The following is a 21282-nucleotide window of genomic DNA, read 5'->3' on the forward strand; positions in this document are numbered from 1 at the left end:
CCCTAGAGCCAGTGAGTGAGGGCTCAAGGGGGCGGGCAGTGCCGGTCAAAGGACAGATTCTGAGCGGTCCCACCAGGAGAGCGGGCCGCTCCACCGTTGGTAAGCACCCCTGTTTACCCGGGCCCAGAGGGGCCCATTCTTTCATTGTGTAAGGAGGTGTATTTGGTGACAGAGCCCCCGGAGGCTCCAACGTGGGGTACAATTGCTTTTAGAGCCCAGGTGGTTCCAACAATGGCACCATACTGGCACCATTATTTTATGGCTGACCCAGAGGGGCCCAGGCTTTTCCCTGGGAGGGGGCCCATTCGTTTTCAGGGCCAGAGGAGCCTGTGGTTACCCCAGTTGTGGCATGTTTATCCTTAGAGCCCAGGTGGCACCAACATCTGGCCTGATTGTTATAGAGCCCATGTGGCTCCAACGTAGGCACATTAAATCAAAGGGCACAGTGGTGCCAGACCTCATGGGATAATTACAGCTGCCCAGCAAGCAGTGGGCAGTTGCACCATTTAGGCCGCAACTCTTTGGGGGACATGGATTGTAAGCTAGGAGTGAGAAGCACTCCCTTCCCCGTCATCCCTTCACAGCTGCGCAGCACTTAGTGCCAGCTGCACAGTTTAGGTTTGCGCAGAGGCGCAATTGGATTTCGCTGCTTGGCAGCACGCCCTGAATTTTGGGACACAGGGCATTTGAGCCCCTTTTCTGAGATGGCCAGTTGGCCAGGGGGACTAGTAGGTTTGTAGGATGCCAGGCCCTAATGTGATTTATGTGCTAAAAATTATGTGGTGCTAGGAAATATAATGCATGTAGTATGTTTTACGCACCCTGTTTTATACCTCTAAATGTGGTTTATGATTATGAGGTTGTTTTGCGTATCATGGTTTATGCTAGTGAGATTATGTTTCACTGTGTGATGTATGCCCCTAATGTGAGTTATGCTTAGGAGGTTAGTGTCTAATGTGTTTCGACTTGAGAGAGAATTGCATAATGTGTTTATGCTGGTGAGGTTGGCGCAGAATGTAATTCGCGCCTGATGTGATACTGTGCATAATGTAGTTTATGTTACAGGCTGATGCTAGGTACAGTGATTACCAGTGCTTGCTGGTTGTACGTTTATTATCTGTTTTACTTTTACTAAGTTCGCTTTGTGATGGTTCTGACAGTGGCCTATGTGGCCCTGTCATGTATATATAATCCCTTGTGAATATTGCCCAAGCCAGTTGGCACAGTGTATATTATGTGTTTACTACTCTAATGTGTTTTGAGAATACAAAGGCTATTTTTGATATAACTGTAGTGTTGCTACCAGTGGGGTGTACCACTGGAGCACACGCCCCCTCCCACTGTAGTTACAGGGTCCACCCCTTGAACGCAGGGGTCGTTTGGTTGAGTCCAGGCGTAAGCGTGGACACGCAGAATAAGCAATAAAAGGCCCAGGGAGCTGGGCGTGGCCAAGTTAGTTACCGCCACCAACAGTAACTAGTGTGTCCTGTGTCCCGCTTATTCAGGCCTAGGCCAGGACACCACACTGGCGACGACGGTGGTCTACAATCCACCCTACAGCGTTACGGCGTGCCCTCCTGCACCGCCGCGACACAGGCGTGCTCCGCTGCATCTCGCCGTGCAAAGCTGCACGTTGCGTTTCGCCAGGCTCCCGGCGCTCCACTCACCAATGCCGGTCTGAGTCTCCGCCCGCTTCCTGAGCCGCGTTGATCCTGGCCGCCACCCTCAGGTACCCCCTTGTGCCCCCGCTCCTCCACGTGGCCTCCGGCCCTGGCTGCACCGCTGTACCCGGTCCCGGACCCCCAGTCGGCTGATCGGCCTTCCCGCGCATGCGCAGTGAGTTCACGCACCACACTCCTAGCGCACGACGCGGTCGCTCGACCTTTCCTCACGCTTCTCGCGTGAGCACGGACCCTGCCAACCCTCACGCATCTCGCGGAACGACGCCTGAGGACACTCCTGACTGCTGGTTTCCGCTCCCAAGTGTTTTCAGCCACCCACGGTGCCCTTTGGAGCCTCTCCTATCACCTGTTCGGCAGTGCTTCAGCCACCATGGCCACCGTACCGCATCTGGAGCCTTTTGCGGTCACAGGAAGCCCCCCCTCTCAGGCTGCCAGGTGGAAGAAGTGGGTTGAGCGGCTTGAGAATTATTTTGTCGCAGCAAATATTGCAGTGGGGCGTCAACGCGCAATGCTGTTGCACCTAGGAGGTGAAGCCATCCACGACATCTCCAAGGACGTCACAGAAGGTGCCCCGCCCCACACGTATGCGACCCTGCGAGACGCCATCACGAGGTACTTTGAGCCATTCACTAGTGCTGACTACGAACGCTTTCTTCTACGCCAAGCTCGCCAACTCCCTGAGGAGTCTGTGGATGTATTCTACGCTCGGCTCAAGAAATTAGCCAGCACGTGCACTCTCCCGGATGCGGCTGATGAGATTCGCGCCCAATTTATACAAGGTTGTGCCTCCCTGAAGCTGCGAGAGAGGGTGCTTGAAACGGACGCGATGCCCATGCGCGACATCCTGGCCCTGGGGCGGTCCAAAGAACTCTCCAAAGCACGTGCCGCCCACATGGAACCGACTCCAACAGCGACCATCAAAACGGAGCCTGTGTGTGCCGTCAGGTCGCAACCCACAGACGGCCGGGTGAGGACCCCCAGGAATGGGCGACCGAAACCAAGCCAGTCCGCCCACGACCAAGCCTGCATGTGGTGCGGAGGTGCCACCCCCCACAAAGGCGCCTGCCCGGCCCAAGGAAAAATCTGCAGCGCGTGTGGTAAGGCAAATCATTTTGCAAGTGTCTGCTTATCGTCCCAGCGGAAGAAGCAGAGTGGCCCGCCCAGGAGAGTACGGCAAGTGGCGCCCATACAGGACGCGTCGAACAGCAGCGACATGGACGACGACGAAGAGGACGCCAGGACAGTCCACGTAGTGCGCATGCTCAACGCCCTAGCAGCCGCGTCGTCGACCGAGCCGATGTGCACTGTCCAAGTGCATGGCCAAGCAGTCAGAGCCCTCATCGACACCGGCGCCACGATAAACCTCATGGCTGCCAGCGTATACCAATGCCTCGAAGACGCCCCCACGCTTCACCCCACGAGAGTGCAAGTGTTTGCCTATGGAACCAGGCGGCCGTTGCGCCTGTGCGGAGTATTCCAGACGACTGTGGCCCACGACTCAACGCAGCTACCAACAAAGATCTACGTATCCCAGGAAGGATCAGGTTTCCTTCTTGGTTGCAAGACACCACGAGAACTCGGACTCATACACTTTGCCCTGACAGTGCAAGCCCAAGGTCTGGACCATCTGGTTACGGAACACTCCTCGCTGTTCGAGGGCATCGGATGCCTGCGTGGCCCCCCCGTCCGACTCCACATTGACCAGTCGGTGGCCCCTGTAGCCCTCAGGCACAGACGGATCGCTTTTCACCTCTGGCCGAAAGTCGAAGCTGAGCTGAGGATGCTTGAACACGCTGGTATCATCGAACGGGTGACGGGCCCCACACCGTGGGTGTCCCCCATCGTAGTAGCCAAAAAGCCGAAGCAACCCGAGGCTGTGAGGATATGTGTGGACATGCGCCTCCCCAACCTAGCGATTAAGAGGGAACGTCACCTGACACCGACCATTGACGACATCATCGGAGAGCTGGCAGGGTCAAAATGGTTTTCCAAGATGGACCTACGGTCGGGGTACCATCAGATTCCCCTTCATCCAGACTCCCGCCCGATAACAACCTTCTCCACCCACGCAGGCCTGTGGAGGTACACGAGACTCAATTTCGGCATCTCGAGTGCGGCGGAGGTGTTTCAGAACATCATTCACAATGTCCTCCAAGGCCTCGACAGTGTGCTCAACGTGAGCGACGACATCCTGGTACATGCCCCAACATTGGAAGATCACATAGCACGTCTTCAAGCAGTATTCAACCGACTAAAAGATAGAGGCCTAACTCTCCACAAGGACAAATGTGAGTTCCTCCGCAGAGACATCAGCTTCTTTGGATATAGGTTCTCTGACCAAGGAGTTGGCCCCGACCCGGACAAGGTCAAAGACATCCACGACGCACCACCCCCCACATCGGTGACAGCCGTCCGCAGCTTCCTAGGTATGGTGACATACTGTGGACGTTTCATAAAAGATCTATCGGATCTGACAGGGCCCCTCCGCGACCTCACGAAGTCGAATGCCGCCTGGGTGTGGGGCCCGGAACAGCAAGAATCATTCACCAACACCAAAGCAGCCCTATCAGCTGACACGACCCAGGCCTACTTCAACCCGCAACACGAGTCACAACTGCTGGTGGATGCCAGCCCCACTGGCCTCGGAGCAGTCCTATCGCAGCAGCAAGCATGCGGTGAGTGGGCCCCCGTAGCGTACGCTAGCCGCACGCTGACACCTACCGAACAACGGTATTCACAAATTGAACGGGAAGCGATCGCCATCCTATGGGGGTGCCGCCACTTCCATATCTACCTCTATGGACATCCTTTCTCAGTGATCACTGATCACAAGCCCCTCATACCACTTTTCCAAGGTTCGTCCTCTCGCCCACCACCGAGGATTGAGAAATGGGTACTGCAACTGCAGGAGTTCCACTTCACCGTTGAATACCGACCAGGCACGCGGAACCCTGCGGATTACCTGTCAAGACACGCCCGCCCAGTCACCGCCGCAGAAGCAGCGGAAGCAGCGGCCACGGAAGAGTACGTCCGGCTCATCGTCGAACGGTCAAAGCCGCGTCCAATGTCCCTGGAGGAAGTAGCGAGTGCCACAAAGGACGATGACTGCCTCCAGATCGCGATCCGTGCCATAGAGTCCGGCGACTGGAAGGCCCTGCAAAGCCCAGCATCCTTTCGCACACTGGACGCCCAAGCAATTCTGAAGGCCCTGTATCAAGTCAAACATGAACTGTCCGTCTCAGCCGAAGGATGCCTACTGAGAGGCCCGCGCCTTGTATTGCCCAGCAGCCTCACCCAGCATGCTGCTCGGCTGGCTCACGGTTCGCACCAAGGGATCGTCAAATCCAAAAACAGACTCCGAAGCAAATTGTGGTTCTCTGGACTCGACAGAACCGTCGAGGAAGTGGTTCAAAGCTGTCCGGTGTGCCTCGCGACGAGCCTACCAAACCCTCCAGCACCGATAATCACCGAAGAAGGGCCAACATCCCCGTGGGTACGAGTGAGTGCGGACTTCGGTAGCCTTCCCGGGGGCAAATACATGCTTGTCGTGGTGGACGATTTCTCCCGCTACCCCGAGGTAGAGATTGTGACGTCGAATGCAGCATCGGAGGTGATCCCAAAGTTCGAAAAGATCCTCGCCACCCACGGGATCATGAAAGAAGTCCGCACAGACAACGGACCCCCGTTCAATGGCAGCGAGTTTACGGAATACCTGCAGAGCCATGGCGTCAAACACAAACGGATCACACCAAGATGGCCACAAGCCAACGGGGAGGTCGAAAGAATAATGAGAACTCTGAACAAGACAATTCAAATTGCAGTAGCTGATGGTCACTGTCTGGAGCTGGCCATCTACCAATTCCTCCGTGAATATCGCCAGACCCCGCACTGCACAACAGGAGTCGCCCCGAACAGACTCTCTTTCAACCGGGCCTTTGCTGACACCATCCCACACCACCCCATGTGGGAGCTAGCCCCTCTCCCCAGCAACCGATCCATGGAACAGCGCACCAAGAACAACCAGGAAGCGTCCCGAAGACGGAGAGCCGCAGACAGCCCCATTCAAGCCGGAGACACAGTTCTTGTGAAAGACCGCCATCCCGGCGGGAAATTCCGCCTGCCATTCGAGCTGGACCCCTGGAAGGTCACCGAGGTAAACGGAACAATGATTACAGCCGTCAGGAACGGAGAAGTAGTCACAAGAAACATTTCCTTTTTCAAGCAAGTGTCAGTGATAAGGGAAGACACGGAACAGAATGACTGGCACGTTTGCCCACCGCGTGGATCATCAGGACCGACCGAAACCGACACCACGACCCTCCTGGCAAGTGACCTCACCCCGAGCGATACTGGGACAGAAAGACCACCTGAAGTCCCCAGCGCCGCTGTGACCAGAGAGGCGGAAGAAACACCCCCAGCCACGGCGGAAGATCGCAGCCAAGCCAAGTACAGCTTACGCCCGTGCCCCAAGCCTTCCCAGAGATACCGAGACTTTGTGGCCCAGTGCTGGCGGTGAAATGATCCAGATGGGTGACCTCGCCGAGAATGAAGTAAGACTGTTCCGTTTTATATCTGATATGTTATGGGTTTTTTTATCAGTAAATTCAGAGACTGCACCAGAGACTGTCCAGCGGACTTTGTCAAACATAGCAGAGTTGTCGTCACAGCGCCCTCGCTGACCAGAGAGACTTTCGTATATTACTATGTTTCACAGTTGTTGTTTTATCCCTAGGTAAAGGAGGAATGTAGTGTTGCTACCAGTGGGGTGTACCACTGGAGCACACGCCCCCTCCCACTGTAGTTACAGGGTCCACCCCTTGAACGCAGGGGTCGTTTGGTTGAGTCCAGGCGTAAGCGTGGACACGCAGAATAAGCAATAAAAGGCCCAGGGAGCTGGGCGTGGCCAAGTTAGTTACCGCCACCAACAGTAACTAGTGTGTCCTGTGTCCCACTTATTCAGGCCTAGGCCAGGACACCACAATAACCTTGTGTGGATAAGCCTGACTGCTCGTGCCAAGCTACCAAGGGGGTCAGCAGGGGTTATCTTTGGCGTGTAACTTCCCAGCCCTGACTAGAGTGGTGGTCTCTGCCTGGCTTTGACGCAAGCCTTAGCCAACAAGAAATCCCATTTCTAACATGCGTTTAAACTGCATCTTATCACAGAGCTCAAATATCAGGCTCTGTCCTGTGACACTTTGCTACTAATTCTTTTAACATGGAGACTTTCTCTGACTTTCTCTGACTGCAAAGTGAGAGGGTTTTGTAGTGTGAACTATGTGACAATCTTGCTGAGTGTGAAATGAAAGGCTGTAGGATGTTGTTTTTTTCCTAACACAGAACAGAAATGGAACTGTACAAATGTTTCACATTTTTCATTAGTTAGGAAAGCAAAATATTAAGCACTTTCTTTTGTAATTCTGAAGTATGATGGGAGAGAACTATTTTATTATGATCAAAACAAATCAAGGCACTTTACTTGGTGACGCACTATTGATAAATACTCACTTGAAATCCGTTTTCTACACATTATCATTATCATTTGTATGGACTTATGATTAAAACAACACGTCTGTTCAAATTATCTGCTGTTTGTGAATGCCAGTGTGCTACTATGCCATTCTTTAGCAATATAGTTGTGAAAATGTGCTTCAAAATGCACCACTCTACATACTACAGCAACACCTCTCTCCTGCTATAGGAGTGTGGCTCATTTGCTTCACCTGTTCTTTGTGTGATTGTTTCATTTTTTTTCCCAATCCCTATGACTTCAGTGATGTAACATTGATTGCAGCACCCCCCACTCTGATAATTGTTCCAGCACCACTGAAAAAAAGCAAACAACTGTTTTTTCACTAATGCTTTTGTTAACTATTCTTATAAGCAGATAACATCATTTTCCAAGCTCCACTGATTTTTGGCTCAGATTTGACCTGCCACCAGGGGGCAGCACCTGAACTATGAAATTGTTCCAGCACCACTGCTTCAAAGTGGCCCAGCTCACGGGCTCACCGCTCCGCCTTTGCAATTTGCAAAACGTTATTTTCTGGCCATTGCCGCAAGCATTACTTTCTTGTTTCCTGACTGAAAGACTTCAAAACACGTTGGTTGTCAGGCGGTGAGACCTGAGCAAGCTGTAAACACAGCCTGGGGAAAACATGACTGGGAACATTCGCTTTACTGGCAGCGTTGTATCTTCTCACTACAAAGAAATCGAAGACGGACGTGTTGGCGCACTCACCTCAGCCAGATAAAACTCGTCGTACTGCCTCTTAAAAGTTTCTCCTTTATAATAGTTGCTAGCAGCAACGATGACGTCCACGGCAACCATGCTCAGAATAAACATGTGGAAAATTGACGATCTCATCATTTTCTGCGGAGTAAAGGAAAAAAGAGGTCATTCGAAAGAGCAATCAATATTTAAACGTGGCATTAACGCGGCCTTTACCATTGAAGATGTTACAACCATGCTTCTCCCGGAACACACTGTTCAAAAACACAGTCAATAGTGAAAACAAGCAAAAATATAGACTGATATGACCCTTGCCGAAAAATCCATTACTTTATTGAAATAAAATGTTTTTTGCTCTGCGACAAATCTTTTTATTACAGCGTGACAGATCTAGCCACTACGCTTAGCAGTCAGCTACTAGGGGAGTTGGGTTGGGGGAGGAAAAGTGTTGGTGGGGGGGGCGAAATTTCCAAATAATGACCAAGTCTCGAGAACCAAACTGTGAGGCTTATTTATGAGCCCTTGCGACACTTTGCGCCACTGGTGCATCACTTTTTATGATGCACTAGCGATGTAAAAATGCACCATGTTGCGCTCTATTTTCAAAGTGATCCATCTAGGCAGATGCGTCTTTGTAAACCCCTGCAGTACATTATACCTGCGCAAGGTATATTGGGCCTCATTTATGAGAAATGACGCATCGCTGCGTGAAAGCAGCGATGCGTCACTTCTCAGTGCGCACTCCATGCGACATTCCTGATGCGTCATATTTAATGTATAACGCATCATGTCGCAAGGAGTAACAGATACGTCAGTATTTCTGACGTATCAGCAAGCGCAAAACTGACGCATTGCTGGAGTGTGTCACAAAAGTGACGCAACTCCAGCAATGCATCCTTTCACATGGGGCAAGCCCTATGTGAAAGGGCCTGCGCCAGTCGCAAGATTTTGACGCAACGGCGTCCTAAAAGTGAAGCAGTGAAATCTCATAGATTTCACTGCGTCACTTCTACGTCCCTTCCTTGCGTCAATATGCCCCCCTTGCATACATTATACCTGGCGCAGGTGAAATGTGGCGCAGAGGTTTACAAAGTGACGCATCTACCTAGATGCGTCACTTTGTAAGTATGGCGCAACAAGGCGCATTTTTTACGCCACTGGTGCGTCACAAAAAGTGACGCACCGGCGGCCTAAAAGTGACGCACAGCCTCATAAATGAGGCCCAATGTATGCAGGGTGGGCGTTACCCCGCAAAAAGCTTCGTAGAAGTGAATAATTTAAATATTTGAGATATCAGTGTGCCACTTCTAGAACGCAATTGCGTCAGTATCATATGCCTGCCGCACAGCAAGCATAAGACTGATGCAGTGCTATAATCATAGCCCTCTCCCCTGTATTGCTGGAGTTGCATCACGCTTCCGAAACAACTCCAGCAATGCGTCAGTTTTGCTCCGACAGATATGTCAGTAATACTGACATATCTGTCATTCCTTGTGACATGATGCGTCATACAGTAAATATGATGCATCAATCATGTTGCAAGGAGGGAGCAGTGAAAACTGTTACATCGCTGTTTTCATAAATAAGGCCCCTAATTTTCTTAAGATTTTTGGTTCTCGTGTGGGAATTTACAAAACACCATTTCCTCTCAAAATTAATTATAAAAATAGATTTGGGAAAAAGATAACAAATTAACCATCACACTAACACTAAGGCTAGGACTAGGACCATAAAAGGAGTGAAATTCTTTTAAAAATGGCGTCAGGATACACAAACAACATTTGTGTTTTTTGGACTATTAGGTGAGCACAAAATACATCCTTGCATCAAAAACTGAAGTAAGGACTCATTTTGGACTAAAATATAGTGCTAAATGACAGATTTGCATTTCCCAACATTTTAAGTAATTATGCAGAAACAATTTACACACATTTCACACACCCCTACAAAATACCTGGCAGCATGCTTTAGTACAGTTTAATAACAATTCCGCGTTAAAAACCTATTTCCTTTAACATATGCCTCTCATGTGTTAAATATGGCAGACCGTTAGACGTGGCATCCTTGGCATGGTTTTCCCCCTAACTTTTTGACTTTAGACCTCCTGTCTGCTGACTTCGTTTTTTTCTGGTTTTAGGACTCCACGCTCATTCCCAATTGGCATATTTAATTAACTTGTAAGTCCCTAGTAAAGTGGCACTACCTGTGCCCAAGGCCTGTAAATTAAATGCTAATAGTGGGACTGCAGCACTGATTGTGAAACCCACTTTAGTAGCACTTTAAACATGTCTCAGGCCTGAAATTGCAGCCTAAGTGTGTGCAGGTTAAGCTGCCATTTCAGGCTTGACAAATAAACCTTTTGCCAGGCCCAAACCTTCCTTTTTAATATATATAAGAAGCCGTAGTGTAGGCTCCGGACAATCCAAACAGTAGGGTTCAATGTTTTTAAAAAGTAAGAAATATACTTTTAAGTTTTACATGTCCTGGTAGTGAAAAACTCTGACATTTGTTTTTCACTACTGCAAGGACAACCACTCTCATAGAATAACATTGGAGTTACCTTATTATAATAGTAAGCTGTAATTTCCAAATGGGAGCAGGCAGCCAGTTCATGTTTGGTATCTTTGTAATTGTAATTAAAAATCCTAACTTATGGTGAAGTCAAATTTGAAGTTACTATTTTGATAAAGTTGACATTTTCTTGCTATAGCCATTTTGTGCCTGCAGCCTGTCTCTGGGTCACAGCGGGTGTTATCATTTCATCTCCTGACTTGAGGGACTTATCGAAGGTCCTCATGGTTCCCCAAAGGAAACTACATGATGCTTCTCAGGAGCTCTTGGTGGTACAGCAGGGCTGGCGACGTTGCCTGCAGCGAATTCGTATCCCTGAGCCCTACTTGCTAGATCTGCCATTAAGTTGGTTGAAGATGGTGGCCCACAGAGATGTTTTGAGGGGGATTGCGGGATGGACTGCTTATGGGATAAATCGGATAGGAGATCTGTATAAGGACAGAAAATTGCGCTTATTTGAAGACATTGTGTAGTATTTCAGTATACCGGGCGACCAATTTTTGTTGCACCTGGCAATGGTAGTCACGATTAGGCAACATTGGGGAAAAGGAGACTTGGAACATGCAATGCATAAAATCTGTCAACTGCTCTGTACAATGGCGGGTTGTGTAAAAGCGGTTACTTCACTATATAAATCCATATGAGCTAACATTCTAATTAGCCTTACAGAATTGAAAGTTAAATGGGAGACAGATTTAAAGCTTACGATTTCTGATGCAGATTGGGAGAAGATCCTGGCAAACATACCCACTGTGTCTCGTAATGTCAGATTTAAATTAATTAATTTTTATTTGCATAAAGCTTATCTCACATCTGGTAGATTCAGTAGGTTATATGCGGCTGCTGCTGCAGCATGTCCAAGATGTGGGGGCTTGAAGCAGAAATGCTTCATATGGCATAGTCCCGCCCCTCTATAGCGGCTTACTAGGAGAAAGTAGTGGAATGTGTTAATGATATCACACAACAGGTGATCTCTTGTACACCACTGGGTTGTTTTCTTGGGGGTTACTCCCACCCTAAAATTCGAAAAAAACACTACTAGATGTATTGCTTTGGCAATGATACTTGGTAAATGAGAATTGACAATGCATTGGAAATCTGCAAGGGGACGACCGCTGCTTAAGTTGTGAGATGAGCTGGTTAAATCGGCAGGGATTGAGAATGCTGAATTGTTTCGTGAATTGAAGAGAGGGCAGGGAACAATTGATAGGGCTAGAGCATAGGAACATTTAGTAGATAACCTACAGGCTCTGGATGTTGGTTCAGATACTTCGGGCAACTTCCAGTTTTCGCAGGAGGATTCAGAGGGTTGAGGTGATTGACTTTGATGGGAAGGCTTTGGTTGGGATTTGAAACTATAGTGGGGAGCGCAGCATGGCAGAGGATTATGGAACTCTAGGAATGACAGCTTGATAATGGGTTACTAAACATGGGGATGTTGGTTGATGTTGTTTGATAGTAATATATTACGCTTTTGAGCTGCACGAGTTTGAAAGATGTGTAGATCTTTAACCTGCTTCACTTTGTACTGGCACTCATAGATCATTGCCTGTTTCCGATGTGCTGTGTCCTGGTCACACTAAATCATCATATCTTTAACTTACTTTACTTTGTACTACTACATATAGGTCTTTGTCTGTTTTTGATGTGCTATGTCCTGGCCATGTGTTGCTCTCTATTACCACTGTGCATGGATCATTGCCTGTTTCTGATGTACTAAGACCTGGCAGCTAATAGTTTTTTATTTTTTTGTTAAATGAAAACAATAACATATTGTTTAAAATAAATAATGACTGTGTGTTGTTGGCAGTTGGGCTTTTGGTATTGCTCCCTAACAGACACACACAATGGAGAGCTTAGGTGTGACTGGATGGGCTATTACTGGCATGATGGGAGAGAAGAGATGGCCTCAGCTCCACTTATGGTTGAATAGGCTGCTTCCTGGCTCCAAAAAAAGGGCTGCATACCCCCTGTAGTTAGATTGGAGTCAGGGCCTAGAAGGCAGGGCACGTGTGCACTTCAAAGCGATGCCTCTAAAGATCCTCTCCACTTCAAAGACACAACTGTGTATACATACTGGACCTCAGACATCACATCTTCAGTACACTTCTGGACCTGTGGATAGTCTGACAGGAAGAAGGTTTGCTGTGCTGCCAAAAGGACTGCCACTTTGATGAAATGCTGCCCTGAAGGATGGCTGCCCTGCTGTGTTGTGCTGACTGACTGCACTCTTGCCTGGGTGAGAATATTGGACCTGCTCTCTTGAACCCAGAGTGATTTAAAGGCCTAGATGGCTGGCCTCCTCATCTAAAGCCTTACGGACACAACAGACTACCAACAACCTTGCACCTGGGCTCTGCCTTCTGTGAGTCTACCCTGCCAAGTGGTGCCACCCTAGTCCTGGACCCTTGAAAGTGGGTTTAAGGTGCTCTGCCAGCCTCTGTGGATCCAGTGTGGCACAACCTGAGAAGAACCAACACATTCCCCCTGCCAAGTGGATTGCACCTGTCCCAAAGACTCTCATTGCCTTGGTTGCCCCATCAGAACCCACTGTTGCGTTATGTTTGTTGCAATTACAAAATGTATTCTGAGGCCAAATGCCGCCATTGCTTAATTTGAAACTTTGAGACTGGGACGTGAGTTTAAACATGTTACATCCCCATATTGAAAAATTCCTGAATGCAGTTTGGATGTATTCACCAACTCATTTCTTGGACGGGTGTGCACCAATCTGTCTCTCAGGTTAGAAGCATGACAAAATGCAAACCGAGCTTTAGGCATTTTATTCTATCCCACATTCAAAAGATGCCATGTCTTACGTATAATTTAGCTTATTTTAGTAGACAAAGTCAAACAAGAAAACAACAGGAACACACTCAGCATTAGATTTCAAGTGCTTTTCCTGTACGGCCATGTGAGGAGTATTCAGAGCTCTATAGTGAGACCTATTGGTACATCTTTTTGGATAGGCTTGCTGTTCCAACCATTCCGCCAATGAAGATGATTGTGCGATAAAAGTGCGGACATCAGTGCAGTTTCTCATCTATCTAAAAATTGGCCTATGGGGAAATTATCCCTCAAAGCTCGGGAGGAAAAGATGTGTAGTGCAACATAGAATTTCTGTTGATCAGTTTTTGGTGCCCTGCAGTGGGGAGTCTGAATACATCGGTACAGAAGAAACTGCACTGATTTGCACAATCATCTTCCATGGTGGTAGCAGTGGCGGCCGGTAAGTTTGGGGGATGGGGGGCGGATGGGACACACATGCAGGCTCACATACACAACACTCACAACCAGGCGCACACACACACACAAACCCATTCATTCACAACACGATTTCCCAAACATTCATACATGCACGCACCAAACAATGTAAAAAGAAAATAAATCACACTTACCTTCAGCCAGCTCTGCTCTGCCTCAGACGTTCCAGGAGGCTTGGGGCTGCTGCCTTCTCTCATTGGCCGACCTAAGGTCAGCCAATGAGGGAAGGCATCAGTCCTATCATCATCACAGAGTGGGATGGGGTCAGGGAGACTACTGACCCCACCCCACTCTGTGATGAAGTGTTACTGATTGACACTCGACCCTGGGCGCTTCAGGGCTTAAATCTGAAGCGCCCAGGTGCGAGGCAATCAGTGACACCATCTCTCGTCACTGAGGGGAGGGCCTCAGCAACCTTTGCTGAGCTGAGAAAGTCACGCCCAATGGAGCTATGACTTTCTCAGCCCAGCAAAGTTCATTTCAGGCAGCCAGGAGCCAGCGCTAAATGCGCATGTGTGTCTCCTAGCTGCTTAAAGTGAAAGTGAGTAGTGTCTGTCAGGCAGACTTTTGTTCAGCCTGACAGACACTGTTCCAACTGGGGAAAAAGGGGGCGGGGTGCGGCCCTTCCGCCCAAATGGACCAGCCGCGCCTGGGTGGTAGGCTGGAACATTAACAAGCCTATCCTAAAAAAGATATCAAACAAATAGAGCCAGCAAATAGAAAGAAAGCAACTGTGACTGGCATAACAAAAAAGCCAGTGGTAACCAATGGGTGCAATGCATTCCTAGCTCAGGTTTCAGAATATCCCCGAGATATCTTTGCAACCAGACAGCTGCATTGCCTGGTAAACTTCTACCTAAGGATATCAGAAAGTAGTCATTAACTGACAGAGAAGTAAAAAAGGTTGGAGGTAGGGGAAGGGGATAAAAAGAAAGCAAATCCGTTAAGTTGTAAATACTTAAAATTGAGAGAACAATGAAGGAAGAAAGTACTGAATGAGGTGAGGACGAAGAGCATGAAATGAGGAAAAGGAGGAATGATGGCGTGGAAAAGCAATTAAAGTGAGACGAGATAACAAAAATAAATATATGCGGATTTCGTTTTTAAGTTTAAGGCCAGTTTCCTAATTATAGATATAATCAAACAGTTGTGACAATGGGGTATTATGTTAACCTTGAAATTTATTTTCTAATGTAGACATTTATATTTGAAGGTCAAAATTGAATGCACGCCCTTTCACATGTAAGGTTTCCTGATGGTTATATCACAAACAGACACGACGAGCCCTCTTGTATAAAGCGTGGTGGCTGTTTCCGACTCCTCATCTTTGCTTTCAAGACCTTGAAGAAACAGCATCTAAATAAATTGCATTAAATTGCACTCTCATCGCGGCAGTGCCATGAAACCGGAAAGGACTGTCGGGTCGATTTCACAGCTGTTGGTAGCAGGATACAGCAAGTGCACATAAGCCTGATTTAAATCAGCTCCCAGCTTTGCCATGTGTAAAAGAAAAAAAGAAGGAATTGCTTCAAAGAGCAGGTAAAGTAATTGAAAGTTGCCAGGGGCGGTTCTTGCCCGTCAAGGTCAGATGAAAACCTTAAGAGTATTTCTTCTTGATTTTGCAGGCTAGAAAAAATAGCAGCGATGTTATTGCGCGGATAGTGAAAATAAATGATTATTTCGACCTCGCTCGGTGATTTATGTCAAAAGGTATTTACATTCCATGTGGGGTTTCTGCATCTGAGTAGGGCGAGCAGCGTCTACTTTACATGAAATAATTGAGATAACTGATGCACGTCAGTTGATGTGAGGCAAGTGACGCACGCCGCAGTGGTTCTGGTCTGCTAATGCAAGAGCCTTGTTGACCTTCCGGGTTTCCAATATACAGGCACTTCCTGTGTAAGGCTAAATTCACAAATGTTGACACAAATAAATGAGTGCGGTGCATATTAATGCACACGGCACAGAATGGCCCAGCCGCTTATTATTACCCTGCGTATTAGCCAGTGACGTAGCAAGGATGTTATGAGCCTTAAAGCAAGCAAGGAAATTAGGACCCCCAATTCTGTGGTCGGGTGGTACATGGCTGCTTTATTTGGGGTGCTGTTGAGCTCCTTACTCCCCTGGGCCCCGGCGCCATTGCAACTGCTGCACCATTGATAGCTACGCCCCTGCTACTAACTGTCCTCACAGCGGACGTCACCTTTCAAGGCCAGCCTCACCTTAACTCACATACATGGCTATTTAGAACTTCTCTGTTGGTACCTTGTACCCCTTCCTGTTAGTCTGAAGCTCTTTCTTGCCCCTATGTTCTCTTTTCCACATAACACAGCCGCTTACTGAGTACAAAGGTAGTACTCTTTTACGTAGTCTTGCATGCCTACATGAATTGTCCCCGCAAGCATCTAAAGTGGGAATATTCAGGGAATATTCATATACAATTAGTACCATTTTTTATTAATAGGGACCTGAAGGTTTTTGGCTGATTCACATATACATATAGAGTGTGATTTGTATGTTAAAGTTGGCCTAAGTTAATGAAGGCCTCGATTTTAAACTTTAAAACGAGTCATGTTAAGTTGAAATAATTGTCTCTATGCTGTATATTTCTTCTTTTTGCTCTTTTCAGGAGCAAACGTACACCAGTACACCTTGATTAAATTGTATGATTATGCTTTAGTTTCTGTGTGAATGTGCATCTATATTTGTTCCTTGGAGAGCTGCAAAATGGATTTATGCACCTCTAAGAAGAACACACTGATTGGATTGTATCATCCCAATACAAGTATCCATTGAAGTTCGTGCAGCAATAAATCTATTGTGTGCCAGCTGTGGAAAGAAGGTAGAGTCCTGTTATCATAACATATTCGGTCCAGATTGGTCCTCTTTATGGAAACTGTTGAGAGTTGTTTTTCACTGTAAAAATCTGTACTGTTTAATTGTGCACTGTAGCCATATGTACTAAGGCTTTTTCCCATTGACACAGAATGGGTAAAACCCATTGTCACAGAATGGATGTATGACATTACAACCCATGCTTTTACATCGCATGCCTTTACAACACGGTTTTTACATCGCAAACCTTTACAACGCATAGCGCTTTGGGGTGCTGGATAGTGAATAGTTTAATTTACTATTCCAACTCCAGTCCCCGTGGACACTAGGGAAGGTGTTGGACAGTAAATTAAACTTATTCCCTGTCCTATAGCGCCCCCCAGCGCAATGCGTTGTAATGGTTTGCGTTGTAAAAGTTGTGTCGTAAAGGCACTGCGTGGTAAAAGTTGCGTTGTAAAGGATGTTTCCCTCACAGAATGGTTAAACCCTTTGATACATCTGGCCCTTAATTAGCTCAGATGCTCTTTCCACTCTTCCCAGAGCAGATTAATAAACCTTTCTGGTTTGAAAATCTACCACTCTCTGTCAAATGTGCTTCACTATCACTCATCGTACTTGATTTGTAGTGTCAAGCCTCAGCCCGGGACTAAAGGCCCATCCGATCCAGTACAGCTTCTACTTGAATTGGCACCATCAATCTGCACAGTGCAAATACGCTGCATCATAACATAGGTAATGCTCTTTCTTGGTCTGATATTTTATGCAATATGAGACACGAGAGGATGAGACAATCTTCTTCATGTAACCTATACGCAGACACAAAACCATCTTACCCAGGAGGAACTCAAGACATGGTTCTGAAATTACAAAAACTGGTTCCTCTAAACATTGTGGCAAGATAAAGTCTACCAAAAAAACAAAGACGTTGAAAGTGGCACCCTACAAGTTCCTCAAAGCCAAGGGAAGATCACAAAAAGGTAAGGAACAGGAGAAACTGATCCATGGCCAAAAGGTAACCTTTGCTAAAAACACCACCAGAAACTGGTAAGAATTACATGCTCTTGGTTGAACCCTTATAGCCTTACAGCATCCTATATAGGGGGAACAATGACACAATTGGCTTGCTAGTATAGCAGTCTCCTGTGTCTCCCACATAACCAGTGCTAAATCTTTATTTTACAACCTTCCCTTTCAATGTATAGACCATTGAACAAAGTCAGAACTGGGCTGACAGAGGAAGAAGCAAATCAGGGCAATGTAGCTACTGGATAGCTACCTCTCCTGCTCGCCAGTCCTTTACCCTACTCTCACCCTTAGCAAAAGGAAAATGGGGCAAAGCAATAAAGGGACAACTGACTTGAAAAGGCATCCACTTACGGACGACTGTACAGGATAATAAAAGGGGTTATACCCCTGAAGTAATACTAGAGCTCTGCGCTGATTCTCCCCGGGCTGACAAGTGCTCCCTGGTGAGGCCTGGAAGACACGGAGAGAAAACCTGGCATGCACACCGGTCGGTGGCACACGGGAGTCGTTGTGACTATTCTGGCACGGTGTCCTTTGCACGGACCAGAAATACTTAGCTCAGCTGCAGAGGAGTGCCTCTCTTGCATCTCGCTGAGATCAATCTAGTGCCCTCATAGTGGAGATAGCCATGATGCGGGACAAAGACCAGAGGCCCACAAGACAAGGCAAGCTTGACAAATATGCAAAAGTGAATCATCAACTGCAGGGACCGGAGGGGGATGGTGCAGTCATACTGGATAGCGCGGCCATACTGCAGGCCATTCAAGCTTCCGGAGAAGCTCTAGAGGGGAAAATGATGGAGGTGCCCACAGAGGTGTCCCTGTTGCATCAAGACTTGCACAATGTCTCGGAAAGAGTCACCCAAGCGGAAGCACGTATATCGGAAGTAGAAGAATTATCCCATACCCTGAGGAAAGAAGTTACCCAAATGGCTGCATCACTAAAACAAGTGGAATGGAGAGTGGACGATGCAGAAAATGGGCCTGCAGAAATAATTTACGATTTGTTGGATTTCCCAAGGGCTCGGAAGGGAAAGACCCAGGGTAGTTTCTGATGTCATGGATTAAAGACACACTCTCAAGCACACAATTTTCAACCTGCTTCATAATTGAGAGGGTGCATAGGATGCCTAGCTTCCAGTCCCGCCTGGGGCCCCGCCGAAACCGCTGACCGCACGCTTCCCTAATTTTCAAGACAGAGACCAGATTTTGAGAGATATTCGGCTAAAAGGGGATGTTTAATATGGGAATACGCTGATAATGGTGATTCCAGATTACTCCCGGGGAGTACAGAAACAGCGTAGAACCTTTGACTCTGTCAAGGCCAAGTTGAAGAGTCTTAAAATGCAATATATGCTGGTATTTACGGCAAAGCTCAAGGTTATATTTCAAGGAACCTGGCACTTCTACCAAACTCCAGATGAGGCGTGGACATGGCTTGAGGAGCGACCACCAGTGAGGCAAAGAGAAGAACCAACGAAAACCCTGAACTCAGGCCGGTTGAAAAGCACAGGCTCTGGAACACGGAGAGGGAGAAGATGACGCAGGTTGACGGCTTCACGTGGGACTTATCCTAAAACACCATCTCAAGCCAGAAGACTCGTACACCGCAAGACCCGGATATCTGAATCTGATGGAGAACAGCCTCAAGAAAATGACAGTCAGCACCGCAGCAAGTCCCGAGACCAGACGACCTCCGAACCCTCAGACCAAGAATACTCCTCAGATCCAGACAGCGAACATCCAATTCTACAGAAAATATACCAACTGGAAGAGCAGGGTCATCAAGCCGACATCACAGACGCCCACCAGCAGCAATTATCAAAAAGTGGTGGTGAAGGCTGAAATACTGGGGCTGGCCCGCTGCCAAGAGACTATGTGACACTAGCTAAGTAGACATAGACACTGTACGTTACGCCCACTAAGAGAATAGACTTTGATTTGCACGTACAAGTTTTGTTTAGACTTTAACTGGGGGTTGAGGGAGGGGGGTGGCGACAGACTGCTCAAGCTTCACCTGAGGTATAGTTGTTATGTTGACTAGTTGGGGAATGGCGCGGGTGGAGAGAGAGTGTGGGGAGGGAAGGGGGGCGTACAGCTGCAGCGAACCCTGCAAATTGAGTTTGGGTTAGTTTTCACAAAGTGTGCACGATACACAGATTTAGATAGATCAGAAACACAGCTTGCTAAGGGCGAAAAAACTAAACTAAACAGAAAGCAGACACTGACTGAGACACAGAAGAACATCTGGGAAAAGCTTAAATACAAACAATGGGCAGAGGAACCTATTCAATATTGACATGGAATGTCAATGGATTAGGGAATAGAATTAATAGAGGACTAGTGAGCAAATACATTCGGAGACTCAAGCCAGATATTATTTTGCTACAAGAGACACATTGAATGGGCTCTCATTGTTCTTTTCTAGGTAGGGGTAGGTACACTATACTGGCACATGCAGGCTTTTCAACGGGTTCAAGGGGAGTGGTGATACTGATGAGAAAAGCACCCCCCTTCCACATATTAAAACATGGGCAGATTCCAGCTGGACATTCGTGGCAGGACAGGGAACGTGGGGTCCGAGAGAGCTGACTCTGATTTGTGTATGTGCTCCTCCAAAGCTGCAACAACACACATTGGGCAAAATAGCACAGATACTCCTGGACTCAGGCCCCTCTACACATATCATTGGGGGTGAATTTAACGATGTAATAAATCCACACTTAGCCTGTCCGCAGGCTAGAACTGGAACGCATTCTCCTACCCAACTTGAACGCTTCCAAAATACATTGGGACTGACCGATCTCTGGAAACGCCAACATCCGACCGACTGAGTATATTCATACTTCTCGGGCGCACACAGGGTCTTCTCCAGGTTGGATTACTTATTTTGTCTATCGGGAGAGGTGGAGTGCATTGAAAAAGCGGAATATCTGGCAAGGGGCATTTCCGATCACTCTCCTCTATGGCTGTCATTGGGGAGAAGGAAAGTGGGGAGTTCGGGGGAATGGAGGCTGCAAGCCTGGGTCCTGCAAGACAAGAAAATTGCCTATGGGATTCATATAGACTCTGAACTCTTCTCCAGAGAAAATTAAGGCACGGTGTCTTCAGCGGTAACTTTATGGGAGGCATATAAAGCAATGATACGGGATAGAGCGCAAAATATAATAGCCCATAAAAAATGGAAGCAGACCCAGGACATTGAAACCCTAGAGCAGAGACTTTTAGATCTATAAAAGCATATAGACACAGATACAGACCACTGCAGGCTGAGAGAGATTAAAGTAACCCAGAGAGAATGTAAAAGCTTAATCACACAGGAAGTGAAAGCCCAACTATTGGCCACACAACACCGACTGTCTGAGTTGGGAGACAGGGCGGGAAAGCTGCTTGCTTGGCTGTGTAGGAGCGAGGGCGAGGCGAGATGGGTGAATTCCATACAGGAGCAAGGTGAGGTGCACACTACATCCCTTGATATAGCAAATTCTTTAGCCCAATACTATACGGAGTTATATAGAGCCAGACCACTGTCAGACGCTACCCAATAGACTCCTATTTAAAAACGGTGGTCACCCCCACTCTGTCCCCAGGGGAGCAGAAGCTTCTAGAGGGAGATTTGACCCTACATGAAGTCTGTGATGCAATTGGCAGACAAAAAACAGGGAAAGTTTCTGGC

The 21282-nt window shown here is 47.7% G+C and overlaps 1 protein-coding gene across 1 annotated transcript in view; it reads right to left on the reverse strand.

The window, feature by feature from the left end:
• Positions 1-21282, reverse strand: part of NALCN (sodium leak channel, non-selective) — a 3094418-nt gene that overhangs the window by 1401552 nt on the left and 1671584 nt on the right. The window contains exon 13 of the mRNA XM_078657626.1: positions 7921-8052. Within this exon, the coding sequence (XP_078513752.1) occupies positions 7921-8052 (132 nt within the window). The remainder of the gene's footprint in view (positions 1-7920; positions 8053-21282) is intronic.

This window comes from Lissotriton helveticus, chromosome 8 (genome assembly GCF_964261635.1).
Source record: "Lissotriton helveticus chromosome 8, aLisHel1.1, whole genome shotgun sequence".
NCBI lineage: Eukaryota > Metazoa > Chordata > Amphibia > Caudata > Salamandridae > Lissotriton > Lissotriton helveticus.